Source organism: Fusarium vanettenii (assembly GCF_000151355.1).
Source record: "Fusarium vanettenii 77-13-4 chromosome 6 genomic scaffold NECHAsca_20_chr6_4_0, whole genome shotgun sequence".
Classification (NCBI taxonomy): domain Eukaryota; kingdom Fungi; phylum Ascomycota; class Sordariomycetes; order Hypocreales; family Nectriaceae; genus Fusarium; species Fusarium vanettenii.
In genome coordinates this window covers 1,486,005-1,503,078 of record NW_003315865.1, presented here as the reverse complement: position 1 = coordinate 1,503,078, position 17,074 = coordinate 1,486,005, and the positions used below count along the sequence as shown (strand labels likewise).

General features: G+C 52.1%; 6 protein-coding genes across 6 annotated transcripts; 4 read left to right on the top strand and 2 right to left on the bottom strand.

The window, feature by feature from the left end:
• Nucleotides 1-552: 552 nt before the first annotated feature.
• Nucleotides 553-1,421, top strand: NECHADRAFT_94537 (uncharacterized protein; the record flags this gene model as incomplete). The annotated part of the gene is made up of 2 exons (XM_003045213.1): nucleotides 553-1,343; nucleotides 1,388-1,421. The coding sequence occupies 2 exons, from the start codon at nucleotides 553-555 to the stop codon at nucleotides 1,419-1,421; spliced, it is 825 nt and encodes a 274-aa protein (XP_003045259.1).
• Nucleotides 1,422-2,886: 1,465 nt separating this feature from the next.
• On the top strand, nucleotides 2,887-4,054 carry NECHADRAFT_81841 (uncharacterized protein; the record flags this gene model as incomplete). The annotated part of the gene is made up of 2 exons (XM_003045212.1): nucleotides 2,887-3,293; nucleotides 3,349-4,054. The coding sequence occupies 2 exons, from the start codon at nucleotides 2,887-2,889 to the stop codon at nucleotides 4,052-4,054; spliced, it is 1,113 nt and encodes a 370-aa protein (XP_003045258.1).
• An 886-nt stretch (nucleotides 4,055-4,940) lies between these two features.
• On the top strand, nucleotides 4,941-6,707 carry NECHADRAFT_43078 (uncharacterized protein; the record flags this gene model as incomplete). The annotated part of the gene is made up of 1 exon (XM_003045211.1): nucleotides 4,941-6,707. The coding sequence occupies one exon, from the start codon at nucleotides 4,941-4,943 to the stop codon at nucleotides 6,705-6,707; it is 1,767 nt and encodes a 588-aa protein (XP_003045257.1).
• A 17-nt stretch (nucleotides 6,708-6,724) lies between these two features.
• Nucleotides 6,725-7,476, bottom strand: NECHADRAFT_100964 (uncharacterized protein). The gene is made up of 2 exons (XM_003044811.1): nucleotides 7,162-7,476; nucleotides 6,725-7,108 (listed from the first exon to the last, which is right to left on the bottom strand). Exons 1-2 carry the CDS (start codon nucleotides 7,394-7,396, stop codon nucleotides 6,912-6,914), a joined length of 432 nt encoding a protein of 143 aa, XP_003044857.1. The 5' UTR covers nucleotides 7,397-7,476; the 3' UTR covers nucleotides 6,725-6,911.
• Nucleotides 7,477-8,260: 784 nt separating this feature from the next.
• On the bottom strand, nucleotides 8,261-13,682 carry NECHADRAFT_43434 (uncharacterized protein; the record flags this gene model as incomplete). Its single annotated transcript, XM_003044810.1, has 3 exons — nucleotides 8,261-8,806; nucleotides 8,855-13,228; nucleotides 13,281-13,682. 3 exons carry the CDS (start codon nucleotides 13,680-13,682, stop codon nucleotides 8,261-8,263), a joined length of 5,322 nt encoding a protein of 1,773 aa, XP_003044856.1.
• A 565-nt stretch (nucleotides 13,683-14,247) lies between these two features.
• Nucleotides 14,248-16,984, top strand: NECHADRAFT_42797 (uncharacterized protein; the record flags this gene model as incomplete). Its single annotated transcript, XM_003045210.1, has 3 exons — nucleotides 14,248-14,468; nucleotides 14,542-16,423; nucleotides 16,487-16,984. 3 exons carry the CDS (start codon nucleotides 14,248-14,250, stop codon nucleotides 16,982-16,984), a joined length of 2,601 nt encoding a protein of 866 aa, XP_003045256.1.
• Between the last annotated feature and the right edge of the window lie 90 nt (nucleotides 16,985-17,074).

Here is a 17,074-nt window from a genome sequence, read left to right as displayed (position 1 = left end):
CACCTTGTCTCAATACGAAATGTCATGCGCCATTGGAAGCGTTGAGTTGACTCGGGCCAGTTTACACGGCGTGGACCACCATTTTAAGACGGCGTTGAATCATCTGAGCAGTATGTGCATAATACGTTTAGCCGTAAAATAGAGAAATAATTATGCACTGACATGCTGTGGTTTATATAAACAAGACGAATTGACTTTGAAGAGGATAGGCTTCCAAAAATACTTAACAAGGAATATAAAAGTAGACATTCCGTACAATTTTGTATGATGCCGAGCAAATGCCCCGTAATCTGTCCAATGGCGTCAATGCCCCTATAAGGGCACATGAGCCTAGTTAAGCGCCAGCCTGGTCGTCGACATCCATGGGGCTGAATGTTTGGGTTGGGCTGACTGCATGGTCCTAACAGGACGGGAATCTGCCTCGCTTCCTACAGCCTAATTCCGTTCTCTCGACCTTTTCCAACCTTGAAATCATCGAAAGACTTGTTACAGCTAGCTCCCTGCCTCCGAAACGCAATCTGTAACTGATCAACCCCGTCAAAGCCTTCCAAAATGTGGCTCATCAATACCGAGACTATGAGGCTCGAGTCTGTGGTTAACCCTGAGACCGTCGAGTATGCCATCCTCTCTCATACCTGGGAGGAGGAAGAGGTCTCATTCCAAGAGTTTCAGGACCTTGAGTTCGCTAGAACGAGAAAAGGATTCGCCAAGATAGAGATGACATGCCTTTTCGCAAAGAGCCAAGGTTATCCCTACGCCTGGGTCGATACCTGCTGCATCGACAAGTCTAGCAGCGCTGAGCTGTCCGAGGCCATCAACTCCATGTTTCGCTGGTACAAAGATGCACAATACTGCTACGCATATCTCTCCGACTATCACCCGACCACCGTCGACGAAAGTTTCGGTCGTTGCAGGTGGTTCACTCGCGGATGGACGCTGCAGGAGCTCATCGCGCCCACTTTTATTACCTTTTACAACCGGGATTGGGAGTCTCTCGGCTCAAAGATTGAGCTTCACCAGGTTATTTCAAAGATTACAAGGATCAATTCAGACGTTCTACTGGGCGAATGTGACGTCAGCACAATTGACGTCGTCTATCGCATGTCGTGGGCGGCAGGGAGGGAAACAACAAGAGCCGAGGATATTGCATATTGCCTGTTTGGCATCTTTGACGTCAACCTTCCGATGCTCTACGGAGAAGGGTCCAAGGCCTTTTTAAGATTGCAGGAAGAAATCTGCCAACGGGTCGCCGACTTGACCCTGTTCGCCTGGAAAACCGAGGTCGATGAAGGTGACGGTGACAAGATTCGGGGCATATTCGCACTCAGCCCCAACGAGTTCGCGTACGCTTCGTCTGAAGATTCCATGTACCGTCTTTACTCTGGAGATGTGCGCGTGTCGAACCGGGGCGTCATCTTTGACGATATGGAGCTCCTGGTTATCAAGGGACAAGGCCTTTTCATGCCCCTGAACCTTTTCAAGCAGATGCCGGATTCGGCCGCTGGGCAGGGGGGGATTTTCCTCGAAAAGCTTCCAGACGGCTATTCCAGAGTCAAGACTGACCAGCTGTTCCAGACCAAGCTTGATGAGCTTGACGAGTCTGAAGGAAGATGGATGCCCCCAGAACAGATCAACGTCATTTCTTGGGGGAGTGAAAACACAGGTCTGGCCTCAGCCATGGTTCAAGTGTGCGCTTCAGGCCCCTTGAGAATTGTCAATGTCTGCCCAAGAAGACAATGGGACCCATACAGAGAGGCCTTTATTCACTCGGCGCAGGGCATGGTAGAGCTGAACGTGGACCTAGGCAAAGGCAAGTTTTGTACTCTGCTGGTCCTCTTCCAGCTTTCCGGAGCAGACCACGTGGTGCAGCATGACATTGTCGAAAAGAAATGGGCAAGCTGGTCAAATGCCATGGCCAGCATTGGAAAGGCTGACCTGCGTCAAATTGCGAGCAGGGAACTGGCTGGCCATTTCTATAACCGAGGGCAGAACAATCTGGGAGAAGGGACGTGGGTACATGGTCTAACAAACACTTCTATCCATGTGCAAGTTGAAAAGATTGAACATGGTTGGAAAGTTCAGCTGTCTACTTGACCAAACATGATGAGCAGTCTGTGGGCAAAGAGTCAGGCGATGGATGTAGCGCACGATTTGAAATCACCAGAAGCGACTCGGCTTGTATCCAACTGAAATAAGAGTTGTAGTGTGATTATATAAAAGATATTAATGGTATCCTTAGGTGGATGAATGTTACTCTTTGAGGTTTTTATATGAAACCAAAGTTGCATGCCTCTGCGCGCCTGGCAGGGCTGAGTTCGGATGGATATCAGGCCGGTTCAATTAGGAAATTGCGAGGATCGACACTGGCGAGACAGGGGTACAGTCCTAGCAACCAATACCCTTGTTCCTCTGTCGATGGCTTCAAATTTGATGCAGCCTCAACGCAACCCTGATCCTTCAGCACGGTCTCGACTTGGATCCAACATGCTTGCTCGGGAGCTTCAAGGAATAAGTTATCTGGAAAAGAAAGGACTCGTCTTAGCTCAAACCGGGAGTTGAGGCAGCGCGATGTATTGGAACAACTCAAGTTTGACAAGTGCAACATGAAAGCAAGCCTCTTTTTCACTTAAAATAATAATGTACCATTCCGTCCCAAAGCATCTAAGCGCTTATTCGTTCCTAAGCCACCTCGACATCACATCGCTGCATCAAGGGGACCGGCCGCGTTTGAAGCTAGTTTAAGCCAATCTTTAGACTTACTTATTCGACATGGGTCATGATGGTATGGCTGCTTGCCCGCTCTCAAGGCTGAAGAGCGAATTTCTCTGGAGAGACTGAACTTGGCCTTTTTTCATTCTTCATTATTCTTTTTCATCGTTCTTCAGCATGGGTTCTTCAATGAGATGGCTTGCCGTTGCGGCTGTAGCAGCATGTGCACTGTTCGACAAGACCAATGCCTCTGATGTACCCCCTCAAGGACCAGAGCCCACGGCCCCAGCGAGAATTCGCGCTCTTCGACCTCTCCAGGGTCTCTTCAGACGCGAGGATGGAACCGTGACGGAGACACTCGACATCACCGTCGCCCCTGACACTCTCTGTGGACTCTATACTCCTAGCACAACCTACAGTTTCACCTGCTCGCCCGGCACATCATGTATGTGGGAGAATAATAAGTACAACCTCGCCTTTTGCGGCATCGAGGACTTTAAGACGGCTTGCATTGGGCAGGCTGATGCCACGGATGATGACAAGTGTGACGATAATTGCCGACGAGATCCCAACATTCAGTTTTGGTGAGTTTTTAAAGAAGGGGAATTGTAGCACTTGCTAACACGGATTGCGTCTTAGTACTCTCGACACTCGACCGTTTTGCTTCACCATCTACATGCCCAACGGTATCAAGAAGTATCCCTGCCATACGGCTGCCGGCTTCAGCAGCATGATCTTTCCTGAAGGAGCAGCCAACTATGCTACTTCAACCATGGACGTTACCATCTACGAAGCTGCGACGACAAAGCCTTCCGAATCGACCAAGGAGTCCACAGCTGAAGAGTCCAAGGACGAAACAGAGTCTGATGCGGAAACCACAAAGCCAAAGGCGGCCAAGACTGTGACGGTGGGACCGACCGCCTCGAGTGACTCTGGGAGCGAGAAAGACGCCAGTGAGGATGATGGCAATGAGAAGAGTGGCAGTAGCAAGACCAACATTGGTGCTATCGTTGGTGGTGTGGTTGGAGGTATTGCAGTCATTGCGGCTGTCGTCCTGGCCATTTTCTTGATCCGTCGACGGGACAAGAACAAGGCACAACCTGTGCAACAAGTTCAACCTCCTCCCCAGCAACAGATGCAATATCCCGTCATGGCCCAGCAGCAACAAATACCTTATCAAGGATGGCAGCAAACACCACCTCCTCAAGGATTCCACCAGACGCCATCACCCCAAGGATTTCAGCAATCGCCGTCCACGCAGACGTCTGTCCCAGGGGCGGTGGAGGCTCCTGATTCAAATGCTGTGGCAGTATTTGAGTTGCCGGATAAGGTAGAGTACAAATAAGCCTGTGGCAACCGAACAACAGCGAATTGAATAGTCAGATGATAGGATGGAAGCCTAGGTGATGAATAAATAAATGAGAAAGAAGCTTTGTTTGAGTGCTTACTGCTTTGCTTTGCCACTTGACTAGCGTGACTGTCGTACATGCATATCTTAGCTGACAGCTCGAGTTGAAACCATTATTGATAATGTCTTGTCTCAAAGAAATCCGAGGATGAAAGTGAAAACTTCCGCAGTGTCTTGATCGTGTCTGTGGCGCTCTCGTCATGAGACATGAGTCCCTCCCATCATGACCTCTGGAGCAGAGTGGAGTAGAGCCCGAACAACCTTGACCCAGTATTTCGGTAGTGTTTCCTGAGACCTGTCGTCCAGGTGATTGCGTTCCACACGAGAGACACAAATATGTCACTCAAAAGGCACCTTGGCATCAACAAAGACAATCTTTACGAATCTCAAGCTCTGGATGACACGCAGCCACCAAAAACGGGAAGAAAGGTCCAAAAATAGTCAGGGGCGAGAACCCCTGGAAATTGGGGCGTTTAATCGTTTTTACAGCGGCCGCTAAACCTAGAAAACTTCTAGCGTCTTTCATTGCGCAAGTGGAACTGTCCCTTCTCCGAGGTCCCTGAAAGTCTCCAGGTGGCAGGTTGATGTCAGCTCCCGTGGTTGCCGCGTTTATCCCAGCTTCATTCCAACTTTGACCTTTCATTCTTCAACTTCCCCGCGATTGATCTCCAACCTTTAGATCTTGCATCTCATTCCTCATCCGACGAATCTCAACTTTCTCTTCTTATCCTACGTCATCGCCTTTTCCGACGCTCTCTTACATCCATCGAATGCCCTCGTGATCCTCTACTCAAACCCCCCATCCAATGTCGCCCTCACGGCGATGAATCCCGTCGCAAGCCAAACCACAGGCTCCTCCGATGCCGCCGCCGCTGCCCTCCAGGGCGCAACGCTCGCCTTCAATAAGAACAAGCCCGCGCCGCCGCCTACGCGAAGAGGCAATGGCCCCCTGACGCCGTCAGCCGGACGCCCGCGGAGCCCGGTCAAGCCGCTCGCCGATCAGAGTACAGGAGAAAGCACTACAGGTGTTGAACATAATGGAGCGACGATTGCTGCTAGGTTGAAGCAGCTGGGGGCGAGTCCGGTTCAGCTACATCCGGGTTCAGCTGGGAAGACGGATGCTAGAAGCGCAAGCTTCATTGCAGCCACGTTGGCGGCCAGTCGAAGCGCCAGCCCAAGCCCCAAGGTACGGACGCGCGCCTCATCGCACAGCGGCGATGTTGTCGACTCGGGGTCTATTCCGCCTACGGGAAACCTCATCTCCATGTTCGAGCAGGCTCGGACGGGTGACCCCGTGAAGCGGCTCTCTCCAAAGAGATCTCCGGTTAGGGCGCCTAGAGACTCGGCCGAGAGCATTCCGGAGGAGCCAGTACCATATCTTGACAATACTCCAACGGCCAAACCAAAACCCAAGCCGAAACTAAAACCGAAGCCTCGCCCTGTGACGCCACCACCTTTGGTTGCCACTATAAGAGCTCCAGAGGTGCTATCACCCAAGCCTACTAGACCCCCGAAGCCGGTGTTGAGGCCAAAGACACCGCCTCAAATCATCACCCGTCAGGCAACTCAAGTCCTTTCACCTGCGTCGCCCGATCCCCAGAAACGCAAAGTCAAGACCAAGAAATCAGGACCGCCTACGCCGCCGCAGCCTCGAGGAACGAATAAGCCGAATGTACAGTCCCAGAGTTTCGTCCAGAAGTCGCGAACTGTTACACCAAGACATTCAGCTCCTCAGCTGGCCCCGAGGCTTTCTCGTCCAAGACCCGATCCTGTAGAGAAACGGCCGTCAACACCAGGCTCGGCCTCATCTAATGACACCTTTGTGTCTGCTTCTTCAGTTCAGTCCCCTGAACGACTGACTCCCCCAGCTTTACCTCCTACTTTACCCCCGAAAAGGCGAACAGCGGCTAGTACACCGTCTTCGCCAACTCGGGAGGTCCGACGTCATCGCCCTCAAAGCTCATCAGTTACAAATCTTCCATTGGAATCTCTCACAAGTGCCATTGTGGCAGGTTCACTGGCATCAGCTCGTCTTACACCTCACAACACGGGGGGCAGCCTTGCTCCACAACTGCCACGACGACAAAAGTCACCTCGCATGATGCAGACTTTGCGCCAGCCAGCCAAGACATCAGATGAAGACTTGGATCGTCACAAGAAGAAGCCTCTACACAAGCTCCATTCTTCTGGGAAACATTCTCATCATGAAGGATCAAGAAAGAAATGGCGAGAAGAGATTACACCCCGTGAACGAAAGCGATATGAAGCTGTATGGGCTTCCAACCGTGGACTTTTGCTTGATTATCCAAACTCTCCCTTGGATGCCATGGAAAACGACCCTTCAGAGTACGTGGTTAATGTTATAGCTCGCGAGATTTGGAAGCGTTCGCGTCTGCCGGCAGACGAGTTGGCTGAGGTGTGGGATCTCGTCGACCGCAAGGGACGAGGCATTCTTGGACGAGCAGAGTTTGTCGTTGGCATGTGGCTGATTGACCAGAGGCTCCGCGGTCGCAAGATCCCAGCCAAAGTGAGCGACAGCGTATGGGGAAGCGCCAACGGCATGAAGGTGATCAAGCCCAGGGTCAAGTAGAGCATGGACGGGTTGGTATGTTCATGCTAGTGTCTTTTTCATAGAGTGATACCCTACTTAGATAGAGATAATACTTATTCATAAACCATTTCTATAGCGCTACTATGTGCAAATTGATGCAGGCTAAAATATGTACGCTGTCGCTCCCTAGGTATCCTGGAGATGCTATGTGATTCCATGTCCTATTCCATGCGAGGTACCCCTTTACTGGCTGTTGCTAGCCTTGTACTCCTTGCTGGTCTCGTCTCCAAAGGTAACAGAGACATTGTAGTTGCTGAGGGTGGGACCACTAGAGGCGCCGTACAGGCTGAAGAGGGAGGCAGTGACAAGACCTTCTCCCTTGACGGCACTCTCGGGGATCTTGACGGTCTTGTTGAAGTTGTGGAGCTGGTTGGACTCGTCTGATTACAAAGTTAGTCACGCATACAAGTCAAGGACCAAAAATATGTCTTACCAGGACCGAGATAGAAAGAGTCGGCAACCTGACCGAGGGAGCCAGGGAAGCCCTTGCCGGGAGAGTAGCCAAAGGCGATAGCAACGTCGTAGACGCTCTGGATGTAGTTTTCGCTGATGATGATGGCCTCAAAGTCCTCGCCGGGCTTGATGGTCTTGGGGACACTGATTCCGACGATGCGGGCCTCGGTGAGGGCGAGGAGGGAGGTGGCAGCAAGGGCGATGGAGAAGCGCATATTGATGGATTCAAGAGTATAGACTGGTAAGTGAAGAGTTGGATTGTTGATTTCTTGTTTATGTTCAAGTTACTGATGAGTGTCTTGCTGCTGAGTCGAGTATACCATCGTGAGAACCCTCCCCTTTATACTCATTTTATTAAACCCCATGTTTCCATCCATTGGACATATATTTTCAGAACCTGCATATGACACGATAGGATCATCCCCTCGCTCGTATTTCTCCGCCGTGACATCCGTCATGACGGGGTCCCCGCCGATCATCAGTCTGTTAAACTTCCGACTTGTCCGATTCATCTCACACACTCTCCTTTTGTGGCAAAAAACGGGAGTGGCGCTTTGGTTGGATGAGACGTCCTCGGTGAAATGTCATCAATGAGGCTGAACAAGGTGCGTGAGCATAAGAAATGTCTTTTTGTTTATGAGAATGAAATGATTTGATCAAGGACATTGCAACGTTGCTATTCTACATATCTGAAACCTCAGGATACGAAGCGATCTGCACTATGCGCTCACTGCCGTGCTCCACTAACAAGGCACCTCCTAGTTTACCGCCTTGCAATTGCCGGCCGCTATTTCGTCATTTAGGCATATATTGCGCTGAGGATTCACCGCTGACTTATTCTGGCAACGTTGTAAGGGGTCCAATTTGATCTTGATCTGTCGTCATCTGCCGTATCGAATCTTACGATACGTCACTCATGCTGACCAGCAAGACATATCTATTGCTGACTTTTACGTATTCACTATTGGAATTTTCACGAATGACCGTTGATTAATCATACACTTGGTTATTCAGATTCTATGCTTTGAAACTTTTGACTCCCGTATAATGGTATCCGAAAACAAACCACAGGACAGCACCTACTCCTCCATCTCGTCCTCCTCAGCAGCAGCAGCTTCGGCCTCCTTCTTAGCCTTGAAGGCAGCCGCCCACTCCTGAGCCTTGGCCATGACCCGGTCCTTGCCCTTGGGGTCCAGCTTCTCCTCCCAGGTGGCCCATCGTCTGAACCACTTCTCAGCCTGCTGGGGCTTCAAGCCCTTGACCCGTGTCCTTCGCTCAAACACGTCCCGAACCGCTGTCGGGTCAGCCTCGGCGAGGCCTGACTCGAGGTCTAGGAGCTGACCCCAGAGGTCACCCTTCTTGGGCCAGGCAGCGAGGAGACCCTCGAACATGGTTCGTCCACGCTCCGGCTCGCCGTTGGGAGATCGGAACTCGAGCGCCGCGAACCGGCTTACGAGGTTCTGGCTGTGTCGGCTGTCGAGCTGTTGCGTGGCACGGGGAAGCAAGGATCGTGCCCTAGCAGCGTCGTTGCGGGTGACGTGCAAGAAGTGGGCGTAATTGAGCCAGACGTTAGGGGCCTTGGCACCAAACTTCTTGACCATGGCCTCGAAGAGCTCATCGGCGTCCTGCTTATGGTCAGCTTGGTCCTTGTTAAACGTATCAATGTGTCTCACCTTGAGCTTCTCAGACTGGATGTAGATACTGGCCAGTCGCTCGTAGACCTCCTGCTCGTTGTTGTACTGGCAAGCCCGCTTAAACACCTCCTCAACAGTCGACTTGCTGCCGTACGCAACCTCCAAGTTGAGGTAAGCAACCCAGACGTTGAGCTTCTCAGTCTCTTCCCGGATGTTGATGGACTTTATGGCTCGCTCGGCGACCTCGCGAGCCTTGGACAGCTCAGAGACCTGCATCTGGAAGGCCATGTAGGCGATCCAGAGCTCCGAAGAGTCAGGCTGACCGAGCAGCAGTCGCTCGTAGTCGCTGGAGGTCTGAGGGCCGTTGGCGTCGAGCTCGGCGGTTCGATCCACCTGGATCTCATCCCGGCTTCGCTTCTTCTTCTTCTTTGACTTCTCTTCGTCTTTTGATTGCTCTTCAGAGTCAGACTCTGCCTCGTCAAAGGGATCAGCCGACCATTCCGACTTCTTGCCTGCTCCAAGACCCTTGCCCTTCTTGGCTGGCTTATCCTTCATTTCCTCATCTTCGTCCTCCTCTTCCTCATCATCATCGTCGTCATCATCCTCATCCTCTTCCGAGTCATCAGCGTTGTCCATGCCGACAATCTCAACACCCTCGCCCATCTCAACATCCTCATCACTGTCACCATCAAGGTCAGCGCCCTGGTCAGAGTCGTCCATGTCAGTGTCCTCGTCCTCGAAGAGTGATGGCTTCAAGCCGAATGAGATTCGCCTCTTCTTGGTATCAATCTCCAGAATGCGAGCCTTGACGGCATCACCCTCCTTGTAGAGCTTGGTGGCATCAGCCACGGGCTTCTCAGCCATCTGACTGCGGTGGCAAAGACCACTGATGTTATCAGAGTTGTCAACCAGGATGAAAGCACCGAAATCCTCCACCTTTCGAACCTTGCCTGTCACGACCTGGCCCTCCTTGATGTCATTAAAAGTCAGAGGAGGAGTGTAGTCTTGGTCGACAATCGAAGACTTCAAGCTCAGCTCAACACGCTTGGCTTCCCTGTCAACAGCGATAACTCGGGCCTTGACAAGTTGGTCAACCTGGAAATTATCCTTCCAGTCCTTAAGATATCGGTCAGACAGGTTTGAGATCTTGACAAGACCAGTAACTTGTCCACCAAGCAGAACGAACAGTCCCTTATCAGAGACATTCTTGACAAAGCCCCGAACAAGATCGCCAGGGTTTACGTGAGAAATGTTGCTGATTTCCTTGTCCTTGACCGTCAACGTAGAGCTCATGATGCGTGAAGGACGGATCGACAATCGGATCTTCTTGTTGCTTGTGTCCAGCTCCACGATAGAAACACGGACAAGATCGCCCTTGTTGTGCTTGAGAGTGTTGACATCGTCAAAGTTATCGGCCATGTCAGGAAGATGCACAGCACCAGATACGAGCTCGCTAAGCTTGACCAGGATTTGACGCTCGTTCACCTTGGTAATTCGTCCAGGGAGAACCATGTTCTGCTTCAGAACACTCCAGCTGACAGCCTCAGACGAGCTAGACGAACGAGCTGAAAGGTCGAGTTTGTTGTTCTTGGGATCAACAGCAATCACCCTAACCTTGAGGGCGGATCCAACAGGGAAGTTGGCCTCCAGGTCATTAAGTTGAGACAGGTCATCCGACGCCTCCATGGCCGAGATGCGGCCACGGACCGAAGGCGAAAGGTTGACCCAAAGGTATTGAGGGCTAGAGTTGTTGACATAGGCAACGTGGGTGTCACCAATCTTGAGCTTGCTAAGCTGAAGGGGCTCCAGAGAATCCGCCTTGATGTCGTTAGGCTTGGCAGTCAGTTCAACCACAGAGTGCGCGGATCGGTGTGAGAAAGGCAGGAATCGATGGTCCTTGGCGTTGTGCACTCCCGTCACACGGACAGTGAGTGTCTGTCTCTTGTGGAACTTGTCAAGAGGATCCTTGGGGTCGGGGATGTCCTCAAACGTGTCAAAGACTTGGGAAACATCGATTCGACCTTGGACATCGTTACCGGCCAGTTGCACATTGAGCTGAGTGTCCTTGACAGAGGTGATCTTAGCCTTGATCACGGTTCCGAATTCGAGGTTATCCGAAGGGGCAGAAGCCACGTCGGTCTTCTCCTTCTTTACCACGTCGTCCTCGTCAGAGTCGGCTGGGGCAACCACAATGCGGCGATGGTCGGGAATCACAGAGACAATCCTGACCTCGATAGACTGGAGCTTGTGCATACCAAAGTCGGGCTGCTCTTGGACGTCAGCAGGGAGTCGGGACTTGGGCAGCAGTGCCCTGACGCCGCCAGCGAATTGCACAAAGACTGCAGTAAGAGTAATGTTTTGCACAAAACCGGCGACCACCTTGCCCTCCTTGGCATCCTCAAAAGTCTTGAGAAGGGTTCGGTCCTCAGATGCCTTGATGAGACTTGGCTTCTGGGTCAAGATAAGCACGCGTCGCTTCTCGTTCTTCTCAAGCACCATCAAGTTGGAGATGGTCTGACCGGCAGAGATGCGCTTCCAAGCATATTGGTTCTTTGAGGCCGACTTGTCAGTAAGCTGTCCAACAGGAAGAATGGCCTTCAGCTGGGCATCATCAAGCTCGACAAAGATCTGGTCCTCGGTCTTTTGAGAAACCTTGCCTGACACAAGAACGCCCACCTGGAGCTTTTTGAGGGCATTTTGCTTGTCCAGGCCAAAGGCAGAAGGATCCTTGCAAGACACAATAAGCTTCTGCGACTCAGGCTCAACGTCCAGGACGTGAACGCTGACAACCTGGCCAACGCGGAAGTGCTCATGGGGATCCTTGATGTAGGCCTCGCTCATCTCAGAGATGGGCAGGAAGCCCCTGACAGGGCCGAAGAACTGAATCTGTGCACCGGAAGACTGGATCTTGACAATGGTGCCAGGAACCTGCATTCCAACACTAGCGTCCTCATACGACTTGATGATGGGAGCTTCCGAGTTGACTAGTGTCTTCTTCAAGGTGAGTCGCATTTGGTTCTTAACCAAGTTGGTTGACAGAACCCGAGCCTTGATCTTCATGCCTGGACGGAACTTCTTCTCAGGGTTTTGCAACTTGATGTCAGAAAGGTGCTGCTCAGGGACGAGGCCAGTAATGCCCTCCGCAATCTTGAGAATCAGCCCGCTAACTCCCTTCTCGTCAACGAGAACCCTCTCGACTTCGCCAGTAATGACAGCGCCAATCGGGACATCCTCGAGCCTCAGGTACTGTTGCTCAAGCACCGACTTCTCGAAAGATATTTGAAAGAGGCCATCGACTTGGTTGTATCCCACAACTCGGCCCTTGTGCTCAGAGCCGACCTTGTAAGGGCCACTCGATTCGTACAGCGCCTCCACCTTGCCGTCCTTGACTCTCGAAATATGGACAAAGCCGCTCAGGCCTGGGATACCAATGTCGACGAATAGACCGATCTCGCCTTCGACATGGCGAACTGTGCACTTCTCGACCAAAGAGGAGATGGGGAGGACCGTAGTAGGAAGCTTCTTGGCGTCGGTCGTCTTGGTCGGTCGCTTCTGTTCGAGAGATGTAATGTGAGGGAGCAGAGAAATACCCAACTTGGGCTCCTTAGCAGCTGGGAAGTTGCAGATAATCCTTGCCTTAACTCTAGAGCCAATCTTGTAGGTCGAGTCCAAGCTCACACCAGCAGGACCGACACCAGAGTGAATAAGGTCGGCGGTAACATCGAGATGACCCATGATCTTGCCAGCGAAACCTCGTCGGTCAGTGTTGGACACGAGAACGTCAGCAATGGTACCGGGGAGGAAAGTGTTAATAGTAGTGGCGTCGGCGGGGACGTTCTTGGGGTTGCCCAGCTTCTTCTGCTGAAGAGACAGCTGTGCAATCTTGCCATTGGCGCCCTTGCTGACGACCTGGCACAAAAAGACGGCACCTGGCTGCAGTCTCTGCTCATCGAAGCTCGAATCGATCTCGCTTCGAGACAGGAAAGCGCCCAGGTTGGAAATGCCTGTATCCATAACGAAACCGCGGTCCTGGACGCTGACAATGGATGCAGCAACGGTGGTGTTGATAACAACATCGTCCCCCTCCAATCCTGTATTGGCCTCGCTGGGTCGTAGCGAGAGTTCGATGCGTCGCTTGCCCTTGCCGGTTCCGGATTCGTCCACAGTAGACACCACATAGGCCCTCACGTATTGTCCAATAGAGAAGATGGTCTCGAGGTCAATCCCATCCTCATCCTTGTCGTCCTCCTCGTCGTCCTTCTCAGCAGCATCCTTCTCAAGACGCTCCGTCAGTTGTTCGGAAATAGCGACAATAGAGACGTGACCAGTAAGGTTGTTCGGCAATGCGACTTCGATATCGAGGTTGTTGATTTTGGTGACTTGTCCAAGGACGAGAGAGCCCTTGACCAGCCGCTGTATCCAATGTTAGCTAAAGAACGACATTGTCCTCAAACTCATAGCCTACCTTGAAGCTTAAGCTCTCCACCTTGACAGTATCTTCCTCCTCTTCCTTCTTCTTCTCCGTCTTCTTGTCGGTCTTCAGCGCCGTCTTCCGCTTCTTCTTCTTCTGCGCCTTGCCGCCAGTGTTGAACTCTTCGTCGCGCAAAGCGTCAGCCTTGGCCTCAAGCTGGATTTGCTTTTGTTCCAAAGGCGTGAGGACATTGCCACCACCTCGAGGGAACATCGGCTCCTCCTCCTTCAAGAGCGACACAACGGGGCCCTTAGCAGGCGCCTCATCGATCTTCTTGGACTTGGATTTCGCATCCTTTCCGCCTTCTTTCTTTGAAGGTCTCGCTTCCTTTGTGTTCTTTGCTGACTTGGAGGGAGGATTGCCACCAGGGGCATCCTTTCGCTTGAGGGTGCTCATTGTGAAAGGCGCTGGCGCAACACCGACTGCTCACTCTTCGCAGTGGTTTAGTACCTGAAATTCGAGTCTGGATTTTTTTTCCTTTGCCAGTCCGATAAGCTGATAACGGTGGGGGCTCGGGGAGACGATTTTCCGGAGGCAGCAGACATGCCAGCATGCTCACGCGCTTCTAAGGCTGGAACTCACTTACACCGCGATTGCAGTTGAAGAAAATATTTAGAAAATTGCTTTCAAGAAATAAACTATACTTCTAGTCCTTCCCATTCAATTTTGCCAATATTTCATTATATCTATTACCCCAGCCCGAAAGTTGTGGGTGTTGATGTCTCAGTCGTATGTTGGACTGCCAACTCCACCTGCACGCGGCGGTCATGTACCATGTACCTGGTGACGCTTCTGGAATTGCGGGGCGAGGGGCGACCGATAAGGTACCTACAACTCCAGGCACGTCTATTAACACAAGAACCTACTTCTCAACAACTTTCAAAACACACACGTAATATGAACCTGCATCTTGAAACTTTTTCAAGTTGATGTGCTTCCTCACACATCACCACAGTTCAAAATGCTTCCCCGAAAGAGGGCTCGTCCTAACCCGGCGGAAGCAGCACAGAAAGTCGACTCTATAACCCCGGTCAGCGCGTCGATAGTGAGCGCTACGTCACAATCACAGGCCTCAGAGGCGTCATCGGCATCGGAAGCACCCAGCAACGGCCCAATGCCACCAACACGACAGCAGACTGCGGGCGACAGTGTCGCATCCGGCCAGAAGAAGAGTAAAGAGGTGTGTCTTGAGCTTATTGGCTGATTTATCCATGTTCGTAGCCTAATAACATGCATAGGTCCGGAAATCAAAGAGCTGGTACGGATCCTGGCCCCGGGCTCCTAAGGCTTCAGCATCTACCTCGGTAGCGAAGGAGAACATCTTTGGAGGAACAGTCAAATCGAACAAGACCCCTGATCTCAGCCGATTTGATCCAAAGAAGAACGACGATACAGCAAGCGTGCGAAGCACGGCTGGCACCATCAAGGCGATGCCAAAGATCCCCGAGAACAAGTCCGACGTGACCATGACGGAAGAGAACGCGCCGACCGAGCCCCCTAAACAAATCACGGAAGCCGAAACTCCCCTTAAAGAACCACCAAAGGCCCCAGAGAGGCCAGAAACGCCGAAAGCACCTGAACCCAGCTCCGAGACGGTTGAAAGGGAAGCCGAACCTCAACCTCAGCCAGAACCGGACGATCCTGCATCACAGTTGTCGCCCCAACGACCGACGACTTCATCCGGTTGGCTTGGTTGGTGGTCAAGGACACCATTTACGGAGACCCAGACCATCTCGAGGCCCGAAGAGGCTATAGTTCCTGCGACCGACCCTGAGCCTACAAAGGAAGCTGAGGAAGCTCGACCAGTCACTCCACCAGCACAGACGGCGCCTCCAGAGGTCGCAGAGGTCGCAGAGGTCGCATCACCACCAACCGCCCAAAAAGTTCCATCTGCCTCATGGTTTGGCTTCTGGTACTCTACCGCCGAGCCTCCTAAAATTGCCGATGATAAACTTGATACTCAACCGGAGCCCGTGCCCGAGGCCATTTCGGAAGATGTAACCATGACAGATGCGCCTCCTGCTCCTCCACATCAACATGAACCTCCTCCCAAAGCGGGCTCGACGTGGGCCTTCTGGTCCAAGGAATCACCAAAGTCGCCACAGAAACCAGCATCACCAGGATCTGGAGAAATGGCCGTGATGGGTGAAGGATCGGAGGCTCACCCCAGACCAATGGCCGAATGCGATGTATCACCTACAAAGGAACCCGCGAAAAACGCTCCAAAGGTGAAAGAGGTTAAATCAGGTTGGCGGAAGAACAAGAGAAATCGGCCACAGTCGATGGATCTCGATCCTCCTTCACCCTCGCTGTCTGGTGCTTCGACTCCAAGGAGCGCAACACCTCAGATACACGATATGGACAAACCCAGCGCAGTCCCTACCAAAGTTGCCTCCTCTGGCCAATCCATAGCCGAGTCAGAAGCCTCAGTCAAGACGACGAACAACCTTCTCCTCCCGTCGTTCTCCAACACTTACCAAATGAAGGAGAACCCATCCATCTTGAAGCAACTCACCCAGTTCCTCCTTCGTACCCAGCAAGCTCCCGCCAACCACGTCTTCCGCATCAGAGACCCTCCCAAGATCCACAAGGCTATCGCGATCGGTGTGCATGGCCTCTTCCCTGCCACGTATCTCCGTCCGATGATTGGACAACCCACCGGCACGTCACTTCGTTTTGCAGGTCTTGGCGCTGAAGCGATCCGGCGGTGGGCTGAAGCTCATGGATGTGGGGATTGTGAGATTGAAAAGGTTGCCCTCGAAGGTGAAGGCAAGATCAGGGATCGGGTCGACAACTTGTGGAAGCTCATGCTTAATTGGATCGACCACATCCGCAGTGCCGATCTTGTCTTGATCGCCTGTCACTCGCAAGGAGTTCCGGTGAGCATCATGCTGCTTGAGAAACTAATTGACCTCGGTGTAATCACCAATGCCAAGGTCGGCGTGTGTGCCATGGCTGGTGTTGCTTTGGGTCCTTTCCCAGACTATAAATCTGGTCTTCTCATGGGCTCAGCTGCCGAGTTGTGGGAGTTTGGTAATCCAGAGAGTGACAACTCGAAGAGGTTTGAGAATGCACTCAAGCATGTTGTAGACTATGGCGCTCGCATCACATTCATCGGCAGCATCGATGACCAGCTCGTTCCGATGGAGGTGAGTTATGATTCCTTTCGCATTCCCAGCTTAGAAGTTAACCCTTGACAGTCCGCCGTCTACTCTCCTGCCAATCACCCTTACATCTACCGCGCAGTCTTCATCGATGGACGTGTTCATGCCCCTGACTTTATCGCCCACCTCGTCGGGTTTGCTCTCAAGCTCCGTAATCTAGGCGTCTCAGACCACGGTTTGATCCGTGAACTGTCCATCCCCCTTGCCGGCTCCCTATACTCTGGCGCTGGGCACTCCCGTCTATACTATGACGATGCCGTCTACGATCTTGCCGTCTCTCACGCTCTCGAGACGGCGTCAACCGGTGCATTGCCTCCACCATGCACCGTGAGCGCACGTCAAGGCCCTCTAACGTCTGCAAACCCATATGTCCTACCATGGATCATGCGGGGCTTGCTCGAGGAGGATTTTGTCCGGACAGAGCTCAGCAACGAAGCAGATGAGCTGCTCAAGCAATTTGACGATTGGAAACCCACAAACAAAGCCCTCAAGGATGTCAAGTATCGACTCGAGGCAGTAAGATCTAAACTATAATGACGCAACTATTGGGAAAAATCAAGAATGGCGAATTTGCTATGTTCAACACGACAAAGAAACTTGGGGAATACTGAATTCATATCTGCC

Coding starts and splice junctions, on each gene's coding strand:
- NECHADRAFT_100964 (XM_003044811.1), bottom strand. CDS start 7,396: ATGCGCTTCTCCATCGCCCTTGCTGCCACCTCCCTCCTCGCCCTCACC. Junction 7,109..7,161: donor CTCTTTCTATCTCGGTCCTG/GTAAGACATATT, acceptor CTTTGTAATCAG/ACGAGTCCAACCAGCTCCAC.